The 21,200-nt window shown below is 44.4% G+C and overlaps 1 protein-coding gene across 1 annotated transcript in view; it reads left to right on the forward strand.

The window, feature by feature from the left end:
• Nucleotides 1-21,200, forward strand: part of LOC129704214 (catenin alpha-3-like) — a 959,161-nt gene that overhangs the window by 14,338 nt on the left and 923,623 nt on the right. Inside the window, exons 4-5 of the mRNA XM_055647177.1 lie at nucleotides 11,933-12,099; nucleotides 12,191-12,310. Of these exons, the coding sequence (XP_055503152.1) occupies nucleotides 11,933-12,099; nucleotides 12,191-12,310 (287 nt within the window). The remainder of the gene's footprint in view (nucleotides 1-11,932; nucleotides 12,100-12,190; nucleotides 12,311-21,200) is intronic.

Here is a 21,200-nt window from a genome sequence, read left to right on the forward strand (position 1 = left end):
GGCAACTTAAATCGGGGCAGAGTCTTCACAGTGAATGGCAGGGCTCTGGGGAGCATTGTAGAGCAGAGGGATTGAGGAGTGCAGGTACATAGTTTCTTGAAAGTCACGTCACAAATATACATGCATTTGGCACATTGACCTTCAACAGGCACAGTGTTGAGTCTAGAAGCTGGGATGTTATGTTACAGTTTAGTTTTAGTTTAGAGATACAGCAAGGAAACAAGCTCTTCGGCCCACTCAGTCTGCGCCGACCAGCGATACGCGCACACTAACACTATCCTACACACGATAGGTACAAGTTACAATTTTACTGAAGCCAAATTACCTACAAACCTGCACGTCTTTGGAGTGTGGAGGAAACCGTGGCAACTAGAGAAAACCCACATTGGTCACGAGTGAACATACAAACTCTGTACAGACAGTAACTGTGGTCAGGATCGACCTTGGGTCTCTGACAGTGCAAGGCAGCAATTCTACCGCTATGCCACCGTGCCGCCCCAGTTGAACAAGACATTGGTGAGGCCACATTCTGAGTATCGCATACATTTGGTCACCCTACTATAGTAAAGCTGGAAAGAGTGCAGAAAAGATTTAAGAGTACGTTTGCCAGGACTTGTGAGCTTGAGCCATAGGGATAGGTTAGGCAGGTGAGGACTTTATTCCTTGGAGTGCAGGAAGATGAAGGATGATCTTATAGATTATATGATCTTGCATACCCCCATGATCATGATGGGAATAGTTTGGGCAGAGCCTTTTACCCTGAGTAGGGGAATCATGAACCAGAGGTCATAGGTTTAAGATGAGAGAGGATTTATTAGGATTCTGAGGGGCAACTTGTGTACAGAGTGTGGTGGGTATATAGAATGAACTATTCTGTACATTACTAAAAGGCTTGGATAGAATGTATGTGGAGAGAACATTTCCACTAGTGGAAGAGTCCAGGACTAGAGATTATAGCCTCAGAATTAATGGACGTTCCTTCAGGAAGGTGATGAGGAGGAATTTCTTTAGTCAGAGATTAGTCAGGAATCTGTGAAATATCCAAGTCCGTGGATATTTTTAAGGCAGAGATAGATAGATTCTTAATTAGTACATGTGTCGGAGGTTATGAGGAGAAGGCAGGAGAATGTTAGGAGGAGGAGATAGATCAACCATGATTGAATGGCGGAGTAAACTTGATGGGCCGAAAGGTCTAACTCTGTTCCTATCAGTTATGATCTTATGTCTAGTTAAGGGCTCTAAATAATTACATAACTAGCAATCTCAAGCATCGTAGTATAAAGAAAATCATTGTGTTCCACTACAAGTCTGTGTTCAACTTCTAGTCATTCTGTAATAATAGACTAGCTCTGTAATAATAGACCAGCTCTGTCAAGGCATCACCAGCTGATTCTTATAGTTTCGAGAACATCAAAGACTTTAGGGACAGGCAGGAAAATGAACTTTAGCCCATGATCAATACTCTATTTTTCTCAGCTTGTTTTATTTTTTTCCTTCCTCTCCTGATTTTCTTCTTTACTCTCCTTCTCCTCATCTCTGTCATCACCCATCCTCCTCATTCTGCATTCTCTTTTCCTTTGGTTTGTTCCGCTGCATCTAACCTTTCTCCCCTTTTCTCCTCCTGTTATTCATTTCTTCTTTCCTCCTCTCTTCTCATTCCTCCTTTTGCATTCCCCATCTACTCCCCTGTCCTATACTAACCTCTTCTCTATCCACCTCTGCTTTTGTTTTCCTGAACCGTTTTTCTCTTTTGTTTCTGTGTACTGTTCTGTTGTTCTGTGTAGTGGTCCCAGCCTCATTCATCATCGGTATACTCTGCTTGAGTTGGCAAGGTTCTAAAGATGGCTCTAATGATCGTAGGCTGGGAAAACAACTTACTGCAACAGTCATTACAGTATAGCTGACTTAATAGTTTAATATCTATTGCATGAAAAGTTGATGGCTAAGCAACAATCTGACAAGGAACATTACTGATGGTCAATAGAATGAAACGGAATCAAAAGATAACAAGCAAGCAACATTTTTTTTTAATTTAGCAATCATGGAAGCATAAATCATTCCTTCAAAAAATTATTACAGTTTAAATCAACTATATATGCCTATTAGTCAAGTCAAGAGAGTTTATTGTCATGAGTCCCAGATAGGACAATGAACAAGAATTAATTTCTTGCTTGCTGCAGCACAACAGAATATTGTAAGCATAAATACAGAACAGTTCAGTGTGTCTATATAGCATTATATATATATATATATATATATATATATATATATATATATATATATATATATATATATATATACACACATATATATATATATATATATATATATATATATGTATATATATGTATATATATATATATATATATATACATATATACATACATACATATATATATATATATATATACACATAATTAAACAGATAAAGTGCAATAGGCTGTTATGATTCAGAGTTTGTTTGATAGCGAGTTTAATAGCCTGATGGCTCTGGGGAAGAAGCTGATCCTGAACCTGGATGTACCAGATTTCAGGCTCCTGTACCTTCTACCTGATGGCAGCGGAGAGCTGAGTGTGTGGCCAGGATGGTGTGGGTCCTTGATGATTTTGGCATCCTTTTTGAGGCAGTGACTGCGATAGATCCCTTTGATGTTGGGGAGGTCAGAGCTGATGATGGACTGGGCAGTGGTCACAACTTTTTGCGTTCTTTTCCGCTCCTGGAAGCACGAGATGCCGAACCAAGCCACGATGCAACCAATGAGCATGCTCTCTACTGTGCACCTGTAGAGGTTCGAGAGAGTCCTCTTTGACATATCGACTCTGTAATCTTCTCAGGAAGTAGAGGCGCTGATGTGCTTTCTTTATAATTGCATCAGTTTGCAGGGACCAGGAAAGATCTTGGGAAATATGCATGCCCAGGAATTTGAAGTTCTTGACCCTTTCCACCATCCTGTTGATATGAACGGGATAGTGTGTCTCTATCCTACCCCTTCCAAAGTCCATAATCAGTTCCTTGGTTTTGCTGGTGTTGAGAGCCAGGTTATTGTACTGGCACCATTTGGTCAATCGGTCGATCTCACTTCTATACTCTGACTTGTCACCATCAGTGATTAGTCCCACAACAGTGGTGTCGTTGGCGAACTTGATGATTGAATTCGCACAATGTCCAGCTACACAGTCATGAGTATAGAAACATAGAAAATAGGTACAGGAGGAGGCCATTTGGCCTTTCGAGCCAGCGCCGCCATTCATTGTGATCATGGCTGATCGTCCCCAATCAATAACCCGTGCCTGCCTTCTCCCCATATCCCTTGATTCCACTAGCCCCTAGAGCTCTATCTAACTCTCTCTTGAACCCATCCAGTGATTTGGCCTCCACTGCTCTCTGTGGCAGGGAATTCCACAAATTCAAACTCTTTGGGTGAAAAAGTTTTTTCTTAATTTATTATCTGAATGGTGGCCGATTAGGAAAAGAGGAGGTGCAAGGAGACCTGGGTGTCATGGTACACCAGTCATTGAAATTAGGCATGCAGGTGCAGCAGGCAGTGAAGAAAGCGAATGGTATGTTAGCATTCATAGTAAAAGGATTTGAGTATAAGAGTAGGGAGGTTCTACTGCAGTTGTACAGGGTCTTGGTGAGACCACACCTGGAGTATTGCGTACAGTTTTGGTCTCCTAATCTGAGGAAAGACATTCTTGCCATAGAGGGAGTACAGAGAAGGTTCACCAGACTGAGTCCTGGGATGGCAGGACTTTCATATGAATAAAGACTGGATAGACTCGGCTTGTACTCGTTAGAATTTAGAAGATTGAGGGGGGATCTTATAGAAACTTACAAAATTCTCAAGGGTTTGGACAGGCTAGATGCAGGAAGATTATTCCTGATGTTGGGGAAGTCCAGAACAAGGGGTCACAGTTTAAGGATAAGAGGGAAGTCTTTTAGATGAGAAAATCATTTTTTACACAGTGAGTGGTGAATCTGTGAAATTCTCTGCCACAGAAGGTAGTTGAGGCCAGTTCATTGACTATATTTAAGAGGGAGTTAGATGTGGCCCTTGTGGCTAAAGGGATCAGGGGGTATGGAGAGGGCAAGTATGGGATACTGAGTTGGATGATCAGCCGTGATCATATTGAATGGCGGTGCAGGCTCGAAGGGCCGAATGGCCTACTCCTGCACCTATTTTCTATGTTTCTATGTCTCTATGTTTAAATGGCCTCCCCTTTATTCTAAGACTATGGCCCCTGGTTCTGGACTCGCCCAACATAGGGAACATTTTTCCTGCATCTAGCTTGTCAAGTTTCCCTCATCCTTCTAAACTCCAGTGAATACAAGCCTAGTCTTTTCAATCTTTCCTCGTATGACAGTCCCGCCATCCCAGGGATCAATCTCGTGAATCTACGCTGCACTGCCTCAATCACAAGGATGTCCTTCCTCAAATTAGGAGACCAAAACTACACAATACTCCAGATGTGGTCTTACCAGAGCCCTATACAACTGCAGAAGAACCTATACTGAAATCCTCTTGTTATGAAGGCCAACATTCCATTAGCTCTCTTCACTGCCTGCTGTACCTGCACGCCAACATTCAGTGACTGGTGTACAAGGACACCCAGGTTTCACTGCGCCTCCCCCTTACCTAACCTAACCCCATTGAGATAATAATCTGCTCCCTTGTTTTTACTGCCAAAGTGGATAACCTCCCATTTATCTATATTATACTGCATCAGCCACGCATCTGCCCATTCACTCAACTTGTCCAGGTCACCCTGCAACCTCCTAACATCCTCTTCACAGTTCACACTGCCACCCAGCTTTGTGTCATCTGTAGACTTGCTAGTGTTGCTCCTAATTCCCACTTCCAAATCAGTAATGTATATCGTAAACAGTTACGGCCCCAACACCGAGCCTTGCGGCACTCCACTCGCCACTGCCTACCATTCTGAAAAGTATAGTGTGAGTACAGCAGGGGGCTGAGTACGCAGCCTTGAGGTGCTCCCGTGCTGATTGTTATCGAGGATTTCCACCAATACGGATGGACTGTGGTCTGTGGATGAGGAAGTTGCGGATCCAATTGCAGAGGGATGCGCAGAGATCCATATCTGAGAGCTTGGTAACCAGCTTGGAGCGGATGATGGGATTAAGTATGTCTTTATAATAGTAAGATTAAACGAGTACTTACCAGTACGAAGTTTGATCTGTATTTTATGAGGAGTTACGATGAGGGATTACGTGAAGAACCCACCCAGCGCGCAGGCGCGGCATACTTCCAAGCAGCGGTGTGGAATCACAGATAGACACTAGTTGAAGTAAAGATAGTGAAGACCAACGAGACATTAGTCCGAATTTGATCTATATAATGAGGGTGGGAGCGGAGGGCACGTAATCCCTCATCGTAACTCCTCATAAAATACAGATCAAACTTCGTACTGGTAAGTACTCGTTTAATCTTACTATTTTACTTCGGAGTCACGTGAGTGACTACGTGAAGACTTCAAAGGTCTGTGATTTCAAACCGTGTAACAGTTATATCACTCACTGCCGAAAGATCATCGAGGGAGGAAGTGGTAGCTAGAGACCAACAAGTTTGTTTAGTTATAAAAGAAATATTTATTAACTATAACAAAAAACAAAATAGCTCCCATGGGCTTTAAATCATAACTTTGCGGTTTTTAAAACGGTATCCGCAAAGACGTCCTGTTCCATCAGCGGTTTGTTGTAAAATCGTTGGAATGTCGATTCCCTTGACCATCCCGCTGCTCTGAGGATGTGGTCGAGGGGAACCTGCATCCTATCCGCCGCTGAGGTGGACGCTGCCCTGGTTGAATGGGATTTAAAAACATTTGTGTTAATCCCTGCCATGCTGAGGACCTGTTTCAACCATCTGGATAATGTTTGGCTGGTTACCCGTCCAAAAGGCTTTCTGTGGCTAACCCATAAGGCTTTCTCTCTCCCTCTTAGCGTTTGGGTAGTGTCTAGATAATGGTGAAGGTGGGTCACCACACACAGCCTAGGTTCTGGAGGGTAAGCCCGGAAGATCAACGGGGAGTTTGATGTACCTGGTCTACTTTGTTTTACCAACCCCGGCATGGTGAAAGTAATGGTATCTGGGGTGGTCACCATGTAGTTCAGATTTAGCTGATGGAGCGACTGAACCCTTTGAGCTGAGACAAGCGCCATGAGCATGAGGGTTTTGTAAGTGGCCTGTTCCAGGCTCAGGGATCCCACCGGAGGCCAACCTCGAAGGTGTGTGAGAACTACACTCACATCCCACATGTGAGTGTATCTAGGTGTAGGGGGTTTGGTATTAAAGATCCCCTTAAGGAGTCTGATGACTAGAGGGTGGGATCCCACACTATGCTGTTCTATCGGCATGAGGTATGCGGACAGTGCGCTCCGAGCCGTATTGATGGCACTGTAGCTCATCTTGAGATCATGGTGCAGGTGGGCCAGGAACTCCAGCACATCCGAGATCGAAGTCGTCTTGTAGGATGTCCCTGCGTCCAGACAGTACTGTTCCCATTTCCTGATGAAGGTCAGGTACTGTTTCTTGGTGGAAACTCGCAGGGATGCCGACATGGTGGTGATTGTTCTGTCTGATAACCCCAATCCCCGGTAAGGCCTGTTCAAAATCTGGAAACCAGGAGTTTCAATTTTTGGTGGCATGGATGGCTAATGCCAGTTACCGGGTGAGTCAATAATTGGGGGTGGTGTTGAAGGACCATTGGTGTCTCTACCACCATGTCGTGGAACATTGGGAACCATGGTTGGGTAGGCCAGTCGGGCACAACCAGAATGCCAGAGGCTGAGTCTGCCTGAATTTTCTGGAGTACCCGACTGATGAGGCAGAAGGGAGGGAAAGCATAGAAAAAGAAATTTCCCCAGTCCAGCGTGAAGGCATCTACCGCTGCTGCCTCTGGGTCTGGTTCCCAAGCCACATACATGGGTAGTTGGTGATTTAACCTAGACGCAAACAAATCTATATCTGGCGTACCATATGCCTGGATAATTTTAGCAAATATTTTGGGGTCCAACATCCATTCGATGTTGTCGTTGAATTTTCGTGACCTGGTGTCCGCCACTAAATTTAGCTTGCCTGGTAAATAGGCAGCTGATAGCCAAATATGTCTCTCGACACACCATTGCCAGATTATAGCAGTTAATTTGTCGCATGATACTGATTTAATGCCACCCATGTGCTGGATATAAGATACTGCCGTAGTGTTGTCGATCATAATTCTAACATGCACGTGCCGCATACCAGATGCATATGCTTTTAGCCCATAAAAGGCGGCGAGCATTTCCAAAAAGTTAATGCCCAGTGATTGTAGTAGCGATGCCTCTGAGTTAGTCCATCTGCCACCTGTGCTGTCTTTGGAGTTAGTAGCTCCCCAGCCTAAAGCACTGGCATCCGTTGCAATGGTTATGTTAGGATTGGTTACGGTGATAGGACTGTGACTGTGCCAAATATTGTCAACCCACCACTGAAGTTCTGATTTGGCTTCAGCGGGTAAATCCATTTTGCGATCATAATGCCCCCTATGAAGGCGTAATGCATGAGTCCTTGCTCTTTGTAAATTTTGATAATGCAAGGGCCCATGTTGGGCAGCCGGAAATGCTGCTACTATAGAGCCAATAACTCTGGCTACATGCCGTATTCTAGGTTGCGGTGTGGCAATTAAATGGCTACAAGCTTCAATGAGTGAAACTGTTTTGTTTCTGGGCAGAGTGACAGTCATGTGAATCGTGTCAATAGTGAAGCCTAAGTAATCCAATCTTTATGAATGGGTACCAAATAGTAAGCATCTTTGATATCTATGCTTGCCATGTAGTATCCCTTGGAGATCAGTTGTCTGGCAGTGACAAATGTCTCCATTTTGAAATGTTGATACTCAACAGACTGATTGAGTGATGTCAGATCAATAATAATGCGACATCCACCATCTTTTTTGGTTTTGAGAAAAATATTTGATACAAATTCTTGCGGCTCGTGTGTGGTCATTTCTATGATGCCTTTAGCCACGAGCCGATCAAGTTCAGCTTGTCCTTCTACCTTCTCAACTGCCGAGGGAAGGAACACCCTTTGGGGCATGTGCTGAACTGGCGGTTCTACGCCTGGTTTGAATTCAATCTTGTATCCACTAATACTGTTGAGTATAAACTGATTGTTAGTAAGGGAGCACCAAACATGCTTGAAGAACCTCAAACGTCCCCCTGTTAATACTACACCCTTTGTCTGTGTATGTTGACAGGAACCAGACCCACCTACCTCCATGTTCACTTGTGGGGTCGTTTCCGGTGGGTCTGGCCCAAGGTTGTCCGTGTTGGTGCTGCGGTGGGGCGGCGCATCTTCCCACGGCTCCGCCCTGGGCCCCGCTCTAAAAAAGAGCACTGGGGGTAGTGGGAGGCGGTCACCAGGCTTTCACCAGCTCGGTATCTGCTGGTGGCTGCCGAGGCGTGCGGCCAACTGGGTGTCTTCGCCCTGCTCGGTCCTGGCCCTGCCCTCATGAGGCCTACTGGTTTTGCCGCCTCTTCCAACTCCTTGAGCCTTTTGGCCAGATCCGCACCAAATAGCAGCGCCTGTCGTTCGGGCGCTGGAGCTTTACAGAGGCCGGCATATGTTGGGTTGAGGGCAGGCCTGATGTTGTTCCGCCGTAGGTTGTTTAGCTGATACGTGGTGCTGCACATCAGTGCGAGGGCATCCTGCTGGGGTATGGTCAAGTCTTCATCCCCAACGGACCGAGCAAAGGCGGTGACGGCTGCTGAGTGGAGCTTCAGGACTCGCTGCATTTTTGACCTCCTGAGCCCTTATGTGCTGCCCCAGCTGGTTCCAGATCTGCCCATTTACCGTCTTGACCCTCAGCGCCTCGCAATTTTTCGGCGCGCGATGTAGTTGTCAAGGGCCTGCTGGACAGCCTTGTCCTGCAGCGGGTTGTTGGACAGCCTGTTTATAGTTGCCGCCATTCTGGGTGGCAACACCATCCCAGTTGTTGGTGGTGCCGCATATCGGCCCACTACACCCAGTAGCTCTTCTTCCGGCACGCCCGGCATGCTGACGATATCCTCCGCCTGCCCTTGGGATAGGCCAGCCCAGTCCTGGCCTCCCTTACTGCCCTCGAATATAGAGGGTACAGAAGGGGGTGGAGAGGAGGAGGCCAAAGCCCGTCCTCCTGGGAGATGCCGCATCTCCTCATTAATCATACGCTCGAGGAGCTGCCTCATGCAGCTTATCCGAGCGTCTCCCCTTTTCGGTGGGGGAGAGTGTTCCCGTTCCTCCGAATCATCGGAGGACACCGGCCGGTCGGTTTTCTGTGTCGCCTTCCTCCCTGTGCGGGGCGTTGAGATCTGCAGCACTGGGGGCGGCTCGGTGTCGGGTGAGCGGGAGCGTTGAAAAAGCTCCTCCGCTGCGAGAGGCTGCCGTCCCGCTATGGACCCGTCCTCGGGTGGAGTAGGGCAGGCAGTCCTCCTGGCTGGTCGCTTGCGAGAGGCCATTATTCTCTCTAGCGCGACTCTGTAACAAAAAAGGCACTTACCTGAGGTCTCGTCTTTATGCTGCAGCTGGAGAGCCTGGCTCCAGCTGCTGCCGCTGTTGCACTGCTGACGTAATGCCGCGCCTGCGCGCTGGGTGGGTTCTTCACGTAGTCACTCACGTGACTCCGAAGTAAAATTGTATTGCTATTCCATCACATCTGACTCTCATCCTAGTCCTTCATGGTGTTTATTGAAGATACTTTATGTTATCAAACAGCAACGTCTCTTAATTTTCCTACCCTTGCGGACTAGATTGATGCCATCTATTAGCATACTATAAAAGCCAAATCAGAGCACTTATCTGAAGATGCTGCTATTTATGATGCCTGAAATAATTCTGCCCTTTTATTCAAACCCTGATTAAGTTGGTTAGTTATTGTTTAGAAATATAGAACACAGAAAAATAAGGGCGGACAGGGGGCTGAGTACGCCAGCATCGCCATTCAATATAATCATGGCTGATTATCTAAAATCAGTACCCCGCTCCTGCTTTCCCCCACCATATCCCTTGATTCCTTTAGCACTACGAGCTATATCTAACTCTCTTTTGAAAGCATCCAGTGAATTGGCCTCCACAGTCTTCTGTGACAGAGAATTCCACAGATTCACAACTTTCCAGGTGAAAATATTTTCCTCATCTCAGTCCTAAATGGCCTACCCCTTATTCTTAAACTGTGACCCCCTGGTTCTGGACCCCTCCCCAACATCGGGAACATTTTTCCTGCCACTAGCCTGTCCAATCACTTAAGAATTTTATATGTTTCTATAAGATCTCCTCTCATCCTTCTAAATTCCAGTGACTACAAGCCCATTCGACCCATTCTTTCATCATATGTCAGTCCCGCCATCTCAGGAATTAACCTGGTGAACCTCCGCTGCACTCCCTCAATAGCAAGAATGCCTTCCTCAAATTAGGAGACCAGAATTACACACAATACTCCAGGTGCGATCTCACCAGGGCCCTGTACAACTGCAGTAAGACCTCCTTGCTCCTAAACTCAAATCCTCTTGCAATGAAGGCCAACGTGCCAATAACTTTCTTCACTGCCTGCTGTACCTGCATGCTTACTTTCAGTGACTGATGTACAAGCACATCCAGGTCTCGTTGCACCTTCCCTTTTCCTTTTCGTTCGCTTGTGTGTCAGACGACATTCTGCCATCGCTTTGCCACAGTCAGTGCTACATCTGTCCCTCTGTGGAGATCGTCCGCAGTGCATGCCTCTCCGCTGCAAGTCAATAGGTGGGCCACTGTCTGTATCTCTCCATAGTTGCACTTGTCAGAGTTTGAGAGGCCCCACTTCTTCAGGTTGAGTCCGCAACATCCCACTCCAATGCAAAGGTGGTTTAGGGCTCTCCAGGTAGTATAAGGCAGGTGATGTCCTGGTGCCATCTGTTGTGGTGCCTGCTACTGTTGGCTCTAGTTCCATGAAGCTGTTCCGATTCTTCAGGCGTTTCTTGGCATGTTGGTGATTGTGCAAGGGGTGGCGGGGGTCTATGTCCGCATCTACTGCAGCTGCCCGATCACATCTTCGAGATGGTTCGTCGATGCTTGCCAGCTCGTACAGATTTTCCTAATCTGACACTATTCAGATAATAATCTGCCTTCCTACTCTTGCCACCAAAGTGGATAACCTCACATTTATCCACATTACACTGCATCTGCCATGCATCACCCAACCTATCCAAGTCATCCTGCAGCCTCATAGCATCCTCATCGCAGCCCACACTGCCACCCAGCTTTGTGTCATCCGCAAACTTGGAGATGTCGCACTTAATTCCCTCGTCTACATTGTTAATATATATTGTAAATAACTGGGATCCCAGCACCGAGCCTTGCAGTACCCCACTAATCACTGCCTGCCATTCTGAAAAGGACCCGTTAATTCCTACTCTTTGCTTCCTGTCTGGCAACCAGTTCACTATCCATGTCAATACCCTACCCCCAATACCATGTGCTCTAATTTGCACACTAATCTCTTGTGTGGGCACAGGGGATAGCCGTGAATTATTTGGATCTTGTCAAAGGCTTTTTGAAAATCCAGATACGCCACATCCACTGGGACTCCCTTGTCCATTCTACTTGTTACATCCTCAAAAAATTCCTGAAGATTAGTCAAGCATGATCACCCCTTCATAAATCCATGCTGACTTTGACCGATCCTGTCAGTTTTCCAAATGCGCTGCTATAACATCTTTAACAATCGACTCCAGCATCTTCCCCACTACCGATGTAATGCTAACCGGTCTGTAATTCCCCGTTTCCTCTCTCCCTCCTTTCTTAAAAAGTGGAGTTTAGCTTACATTGGCTTCCCTCTAGACCACAGGAACTAATCCAGAGTCGCGATAACATTCTGGTTTGTGTGTGCCTATAGAGCTGGTTAATGAACTATTTGACTTTTTTAGGTGAAACGATGAGAGTTACGTCAAAAGAATTCACAGATAACCCCTGTGCCTTAGCAAAGCGAGAAGGCATGGTTGATGCCGCGCGAGGTCTCCTTGCTGCAGTGACCCGACTTCTGATTCTGGCAGACATTCTTGATGTTGTGCATCTCCTGCAGCACCTCACGGCTGTAAGTAAATGGTCAAAAATCCAATTGCTTTTAGCTTACATTGTTTATCCAGTTTTAATATGAGCAAAGACAATTGTCACATTCTTGGCAGGTCCAGAATTCATTTGCATTGTTGACAAAGGTGTCAAATGAAGATGACCTGAACAACGCGTACCGAACGTTTGCGCAGGACTTAACCAAATTAGACTTCCTGACTCAGAAACGCCAACAGGTATGGAATGTTGATTGTACTCTTTTTAATGTAATGATCTTTGAGGTGCAGGATTGCAGATAATCTTTGGTTTCAGAAAATGAACAAGTCTAGCTATTTGAGATACAAGTTTGCAGAAGTGTCCATGCCTTGTGAATAGAAGGTGTGTAACACATAATGGTTGTGTGAGGTAGAAAAATGGAGACTGAGGCATGTGGGTAGGCCAAAGATATTTAGTTAGTTTAATCCAAATGATTGTGGACATTTCTTAAGACTGACACTGATGGGTTTTTAGAAATTGAAGGAATTGAGAACTTAATTTAAACTGAAACATAGTTAGAGGATTAGTGTTGATCTTATTGAACCGCAGAGTAAGCTGGAAGGCCTACTTCTGACCTTACATACTCCATTTTCCACTGGAAATAATTTAATTTCTTCTGTTGTTTTAGCAGGAACATTGGATGAAACTGCACCATCAGGGTTAAGTTGAATTATGTTTATTGTCTGTTCAAATTTCCAGAGATTAGCTGTATTTCATACCTGGCAGACTGCCATTGTACGATGAATTGTCACACCACTTTCAATAACTCGATTAATACTAGTCGAATGTTGATTAGTCAATGGATATGTTCCATTAGCACAATCACAATTTATTGCACTCATTATCACAAATTTTGTTTTGTAAGCCACTGTTTCTAAGTGGAATAAATGCCCCAAGTGCGGACTGTAAATATTCTGGCAGTCGAAATTCAACAAGGTGGTGTTGTTTTACACTCCACTGGATCTTAAATCGATGGAAAACTTAGAGCTATAATAAATCACAATGTGGCTTGAGGGTGCTTGCACAGAGTAGTCTGGGCACACTGAGGTAACTAGAAAAATGGAAACTAATTTCATTGAAACGTATAGAAATCGGAATAAATATTTTCTCTCTATGGTTTAAGAGTTGTAAGAGCAGCAATAAGGTTAATTGTAGCACAACTCGTGTTTGTTATTGTCCTGCATCATTGGAACGTGTATAACACCAAAGAAACACCTTGAGTGGTGAAGAGGGAAGTTGGACATCGCTGGAAGAGGCTAGTCTGCTTGAGCACTCCTTCAAATAACAGTATTTACCAGTATCATCGTAAAAACTCCCAAAATTGATTCATCTAACTTGGAGCGATTGATCTTTTTCTGAAGAGGGTATTTAGAATTTAGCGGAACGTTCAATGCAATCGCCTCTCTGGACAGTTTAGTTTAGAGATGCAGCGTGGAAACAGGCCTTTCGGTCCACTGAATCAGTGCTGACCAACGATCCCCACACACACTAACTGTAACACTCAGCACCATCGTGCTGATGCGCACCAATACGGCTGCAATTTGTAACCTAGCAGAATTGCCAGTTCTGAGCCTGGTCTGCCTCAGCAGAGTACACTCCATCCCAGCTCAACCCATCCCAACTCACTGGAACAGTAGACGCTAGTATACAACAAAGGCACAAAGTGCTGGATGGAGTAACTCAGCAGGTCAGGCAGCATCTCTGGGCTCTGAAGTATTGTCCCGACTCTAAACGTCACCTATCCATGTTCTCCAGAGATGCTGACTGACCCGCTGAGTTACTCCAGTACTGTGTCTTTTTCAGTTTGTTCTATTCCAGTCATTTTCGGCAGTAGATCCAGTTGAGAACTGTTGCTTTAAGTGTTTGTGCTACCATGACTCCACGCACTCCTCGGTTTTCTGTTCCCGATCAGAATCTCAAAGCCGAGCAATTATTGCGCGCAGCTGCTTACAAGACCCGCCAAACAAGCTGCTCTTCTTGTTGAAGAAGCCGCCCTAGTTGTCTTCGTGAACTAGCTCATCCCACAACATGCAACCTTGGTGCGAGAATTAATCCCTTAGCCGACGATTTCAGCAGTGAAATTTTGGTGTGAAATAATATCGAAAGAAAAGTAAACTTATTTTGGTAAATCTAGCCAAATTAATTTCGATATTTTTAGGAGATGTTTGGACTGTCAATGATTGAAAAGTATCAAAAAAGCTCGTCAATTCCGCCCATGCAAATTTTGGTAAGGGTTTTTTTTTTAGCGATATTTATGGCATTGTTACTTATTTCTTTAGTCTACGATGTGTATTTCCTTCCAAATCTTCCCTCTTTTGAATTCACAATCTACACTTTGTAATGAGTTCTGGAGAAGGCAAGGTGTTATATCATGCTAATGATTACTTTCACCAACTTGAATATTGCTTTTTCTTTGTGAACCAGGTTACAAATTGTTTTAAAAAAAAAACACAATTGTTTTGTTTTTGCATGATAATCTGTAATTATGACCATTTAAAAAAAATCAGATAACATGTAGGGGTTGCACGCAAGGTCATCGGGTCAAAGGGTGTGACGCACGGAGTAGCTCAATCCATGTGGAGGACATGGCAGCTTCCGGCATATACTGTTAATACACAAAACGCGTACTTTCTTACCTGTTAAAAACCGCTGAAAAGGTCATTTTGTGTGTTGTAAATAATTGTGGAAATCGGGGTAAGCGTGAGAGACATGTACCCAACTTCAGAATTGCAAAAGTGAGGAGAAATGATGGTAGAGAGAAGCACGAGCTGAAGAGACAACAACAGCTAAAGTGCTTGGCGAACATTGGCCGTGCACATATTGAGATTGAAAATATTGGGAATTATCGCGTTTGCTCACTGCATTTCATCAACAGTAAGGCATTATTTGTGTTTTTTCTTGATTCCTTTGGTATCTAAAAAGTTTCAGAAGTGATAAATCTGGCTGTAAAATTTTTAAATCGCCCATGGTTCTGAAGTGGGTTTTTACATGCAAAAAGGAAAATGCGTCATTTCTCCTCACTTTGGAGCGATGATAACATGGCGAAAATTCAATGTAATTTTGGTTCTCCCATATGTAGAAGTGGCAAATATGTTAGATTGGACTTGCTGCCTCCCTTACCACGCTGGGCGGTGCTCGATCAAGTCTGCAACCTGTCCAATAAGCGTTGTTTGGTGGCCTGGCTGTTCCTTGCGGCCTCCGTGATTACCGGTGAGGTAGTTGTTAGATCTTTACCAGTTACCATGACATCCCTCCCTTGTCAAATAAAAAGGATTTTGCCAGGGCTGCCAACTCTCACGCATTGAGCATGAGAATCACGCATTTCGGCAAATTCTCACGCTCTCACGCTAATCACAAATTTCTCACGCTCTGTTGTGAGAAATTCTGTGATCAACGAAAATTAAAAAACTCTATCAACTGCATGAGCCCGTGGGTGTTGGAGAACCGGGGTTGAGGAAGGGATGGAAGCAGAAGCAGCGGCGGGGACAGTTGCGGATGGGGAGCTGGGGCTGGCGAGTGTTTGCCGGGCTGGCGAGTGTTTGCCGGGCTGGCGAGTGTTTGCCGGGCTGGCGAGTGTTTGCCGGGCTGGCGAGTGTTTGCCGGGCTGGCGAGTGTTTGCCGGGCTGGCGAGTGTTTGCCGGGCTGGCGAGTTGCTCATTGCAGCTCCGGCCTTGGAGCAGCCTCAGTGCAAAAGTCCCGGAGTGTCGGAAGGCTTACGCCGCTGCCATTAGAGTCTCTGTGCTGAATTTGCCCAGTTGACTGGCATGGATCAGGCTGCGGCTCGGTGCATCCTGGAGGACAACTAGTGGCTGCTGGAAGTAAGTACCAAGCACTGGGTAGAAATGGTGGAAGATAGTGGCCTTCAAATGGGGGTGGTTGGAGAAGGCATCCTCCATGGGCCAAGTGTTTGATTATAATCTGATTTCCATACATCAATATGCTAATCATTCATGTGCTGCACAGATCCCTGTGGCACTCCACTAGTCACTGGCCTCCAACCTGACACACAACCATCCACCATTACTCTCTGGAATCTCCCATTCAGCCACTGTTGAATCCATCTTGCTACTCCACCATTAATACCCAACAATTGAACCTTTCCCGTTTCTAATGACATTTGAAATATTTCTGTCATAGCCCCTGCTATTGCTACACTAACTTCACTCAATGTCCTGTGGAAAAGACATTGGATGACCAAAGTGGGATTAGCAATTGGGATTGCTCATTGTTATTCAGTTGGTATTATAAATGGTACTGCAAAGTGTCTCAAGAGTGTAGGTGAGTGGTAACATCTGGGGAGAGTTGGTGGGAATGTGGGGAGAATAGAACATGATTAGTGTGACTGGGTGATTGATGACCATCTTGCTATTGTGAAGGCCTGTTTCTTTGCTGTATGACTTTCAATCTGTAATATCAATTCAAAGCTTTTGTGCTACTCAAACTGAAACTTGTAAGATACTCAGTCTGGAACTTGTAAGATAAGCGAGAACAAAGTCAATAAAGAATACAACAAACATACTTTGATCTACTTACTGAAAATGATTTTTGTTTAAAATCTGAAATCATTATTCTGTGTACAAGTTGTTGATGAGACCACACTTGGAGTAGAAACATAGAAACATAGAAATTAGGTGCAGGAGTAGGCAATTTGGCCCTTTGAGCCTGCACTGCCATTCAATATGATCATGGCTGATCATCCAACTCAGTATCCCGTACCTGCCTTCTCTCCATACCCTCTGATCCCCTTGGCCACAAGGGCCACATCTAACTCCCTCTTAAATATAGCCAATGAACTGGCCTCAACTACCCTCTGTGGCAGAGAGTTCCAGATTCACCACTCTCTGTATGAAAAAAGTTCTTCTCATCTCGGTTTTAAAGGATTTCCCCCTTATCCTTAAGCTGTGACCCCTTGTCCTTGACTTCCCCAACATCGGGAACAATCTTCCTGCATCTAGCCTGTCCAACCCCTTAAGAATTTTGTAAGTTTCTATAAGATCTCCTCTCAATCACCTAAATTCTAGATAGTATAAACCAAGTCTATCCAGTCTTCCTTCATAAGACAGTCCTGACATCCCAGGAATCAGTCTGGTGAACCGTCTCTGCACTCCCTCTATGGCAATAATGTTCTTCCTCAGATTTGGAAACCAAAACGGTACGCAATACTCCAGGTGTGGTCTCACCAAGACCCTGTACAACTGCAGTAGAACCTCCCTGCTCCTATACTCAAATCCTTTTGCAATGAAAGCTAACATACCATTCGCTTTCTTTACTGCCTGCTGCACCTGCATACCCACCTTCAATGACTGGTGTACCATGACACCCAGGTCTCGCTGCATCTCCCCCTTTCCCAATCGGCCACCATTTAGATAGTCTGCTTTCCCGTTTTTGCCACCAAAATGGATAACCTCACATTTATCCACATTATACTGCATCTGCACTGTGTGCACTTTGAGTGGCCCGGCTATAGGAAGAGTGAGATTAAATTGGAAAGGATGAAGAAGAGATTCACTACAATATTATTTGGACTTGCAGACTTGGGTTTTATAGGTGAAGACTGCGTCATTTTGCTATGAAACCAAGGAGGCTGAGGTGTGACTATTGAAGTATACAAAATCACGAAGGGTATGAGCAAAGTGAACACTCACAATCGTTCCCTCGATGTAGACAATTTTAATATTAGATTAGATAATCTTAAAGTGAAATGAGAGAGATTTAAGAGGGACCTCATGGAAAATATTTATCTTGCAGGATAGTCAGTATCTGGAATGAGCTAACAGTGGAAATTATGGAAGTCAATACAATCACTACTTTCAAAAAATATTTGGACAGATAAATATTCATAACATTTTGGAGTAACCTAGAGGGTCATGCGGCATCTCTGGAGAAAAGGAATAGATGACATTTCATGTTCAGACTGAGTGTTAGGGGAGAGGGGAAATTAGAGGTATGAAAAGGTACAGAACAAATCAGAGCCAGTACTGATGACCAAGGAATGGCAGAGCCCACAATGGTCCATTGTTGGGAGTGGAAAAGGTGATAGCGAAGGGATACACACAGTGAAACTAGCAGGCCGACAGTGAAACTAGCAGCGTGTAACTGCGGACGCTAGTTTACACTGAAGATGTACACAAAATGCTGGAGTAACTGTGAGAGTACAGCAGACGGACCTGAAGCCGTCATCCTGGCTTGCACCATCTACCCGTCCTCAGCTTCCGACGCCACCCCCTGACTTGCAAAGTGCATCATCGAGCCCTTCTTCAATCACCACATTGACTCGGTTGTTGTTGTTGCAGCTCATGTTGTAGCTCCTGGGAACAGCAATGTCTTCAGGCCACTGCCACCAATAGGACACGCTCGGTCTCTACGGGGCTCTCTCCCCTCTCACCAGCTGCCACTTCTTTCCATCACTTCCTCCCTTTCCTTTAATATTAATGCTCAAGTGAGGTGCAACTTGATTGCTGTCCCAGTTTCTGCCACTAGATGTCAGAGTTGCCATGCGAGTCTGTCATGTGGTCCTATAATACACCAGGAACGAATTAGCATTTAGATGAGCAATTTGTTGTGCCTAGTATCCTATTGGGCAGCATATGATTTGTGTAAAGGGCACTGTGTAGGAATACAATTCTCAGGATACAAAGTTGCTGTTACCTTTTATTTAAAACATTTTATGCAGTTACCCAAGGATGTTTATAGTCTAGAAACTAGGAACTATCAATGCTGGTTTACAAAAGAAAACAAAGCTCCAGAGTAGCTCAGCGGGTCAGGCAGCATCTCTGTGGAGAACATGGATAGGTGACGTTTTGGGTCATAAGACATAGGAGCAGAATTAGGACATTCAGCCCATCAACTCGACTTCAACTTTCAATCATGGCTGATCTGTTTCCCCTTCCAACCCATTCTTCTGCCTTTTCCCCATAAATTTTGACGCCCTTATTGATCTATAACCTGTCAATCTACAGAATAAAAATGCCTAATGCCTTGGCCTCCACAGCCACCTGTGGCAATTATTTCCACAGATTCAGTATCCTCTGGCTAAAAAAATCCCCTCGCATCTCTATTCTAAAGGTATGTTCTTCTATTCTGTGCAGGTCCCCCTTCAGACTGATTGTAGTGTTGTGTATATTTAACTCTAAATCTGTAAATAGTAAGTTTTGTGGGTACGTATACAAAACAGCTAATGTTCATTCATTTTGACGTGGAACAGAGCATAAGTGCCCAATTGTCTGAAGGATATATATCAGTGGGTGATAGGAAATATGAACATGTTTATAAAAATGAGAAATGATGAATGTTCCAATAATTGAAATATGTCGACAAGACCAATCCCCTGCTGTGCTATGTAATGCTACTACTGTGCTGAATGCATTGAATTAAAAATAGATCCCACATGTTCAATGGGGCAGTTAAGTGGTTCAACAGCCAATAGTTAAGGTCAAAGCTTTGAGAATATGCCACGTCTATTGTAAACAGTGGACAATTTAATGTGCTCAGCAGTGGACGGCTCAGCAGTTGGGTGCCAAGGATTAGGATTCATCATTTGCCACTCTTTTCAACCAGTGTTCTGAGTGATGATTCATGCAAGCCTGTCTTGCGGTACCCACCTTCACTGAAGATGGAAATCACTGGAGAAAAGTTTATCTGTCACCGAGTCGTAGCAGATATAACGGAAAATTGTCATTATTTCTTGGGGACAACTGGAAAAAACCCAGGACATCAATATATGAATTATTTGGAGTGATGTCCTGGGCTCAATTGTCTTTATCAATGCTCTCCTTGTATCAAAGGGTGAGCCGTGAGGATGTGCGCTAATGATTGCACAATTCCATTTGCAATTCCTCATAAAATTAAAGTATGCCACCACTCAGCATGAGCTGACTTTTCAATTAACATTAGCAGCAGATGAGTGAAAGCAATGACTGTCTTCAGAGGAGTCTAGCCACTGACAAATTGCTTTCACAAAATTCTCATTAACATCCTGAGGGGGTTATTCAAAAGCTTGAACTGGTCGACTGCGCCAATGCTCTGTCCATGAGAATAAGTTAGAAGATGGGCATTCTCACGAGATTGGCCTGTCTCCTGACTCCTGAAAGCTGTTCTACCATTTATAAGACTTATTTGGGAGGGGATGCAAACAGCAATAATAATCCATCCGAGGGTTGTTTTATTTGGCTAACTACACTCGGGGCACCACCATCTGTGCATAATGTTCCAGATGTAGTCTATGTGTAACCCTTGTATATACCATACCCTGTCTGAGTTCCTCGTGTTTCGCATATATTTTACTTTGTACTCAGTGCAGTGGACTTTGTTAGAAGAAATCACTGAAAACATGTACTGCATGCAGGAAAAGACCACTTTGTTTGCTTGAAGGGATGCAGCTCTTGCAATATTCAAGAAGCTCAGCATTGTTCAGGGGCAGAAATGTTCCTCTTCATTTACACCATTGCAAAAAAATCACTACTTTCAATACAAGCACTCAGTGGCAATAATACACAGCATGTACAAGTCTCGTTGTAGTGACTTGCCAAAGCTTTTGAGCCACATCTCCCATAACTCCAAGTTGGCTTTGTCACTGATGCTCTTATTCCAAAGAATGATAATAAAGTAATGGCTATGGCTTTCTTAATTCTTACTGATAGGTACTTAATAGGCTTTAAGTAGTTGAAGTCAATGGTTATATTTTAATATTATCTGGGTTTAATAATTAATAAACTCTTGGCATTAATTTTTTTCCCCTTGATTAGTTCATAAGGTTGTAGGAGCAGGATTAGGCCATTCAACGGCACCATTCAGTCATGGCTGATCTATTTTTTTCCGCAACCCCATTCTCCTGCCTTCTCCCCATAACCCCTGACACCCTTCTAACCAAAAATCTATCAATCTACACCTTAAAAATATCCTTGGGCTTTGCCTCCAAAGCCTTCTGTGGCAATGAATTCCACAGATTCACCACCCTCTGACTGAAAAAATTCCTCCTCATCCCCTTTCTAAACATACATTATTTTATTTAGAAGCTGACCCTTCTGGTCCCAGACTCTCCTCTTTTTCCTGTCGTTAATTTTGGTTTATTAGTATTATAGTGTTATATTC

This window comes from Leucoraja erinacea, chromosome 15, assembly GCF_028641065.1.
Source record: "Leucoraja erinacea ecotype New England chromosome 15, Leri_hhj_1, whole genome shotgun sequence".
NCBI classification, from domain to species: Eukaryota; Metazoa; Chordata; class Chondrichthyes; order Rajiformes; family Rajidae; genus Leucoraja; species Leucoraja erinaceus.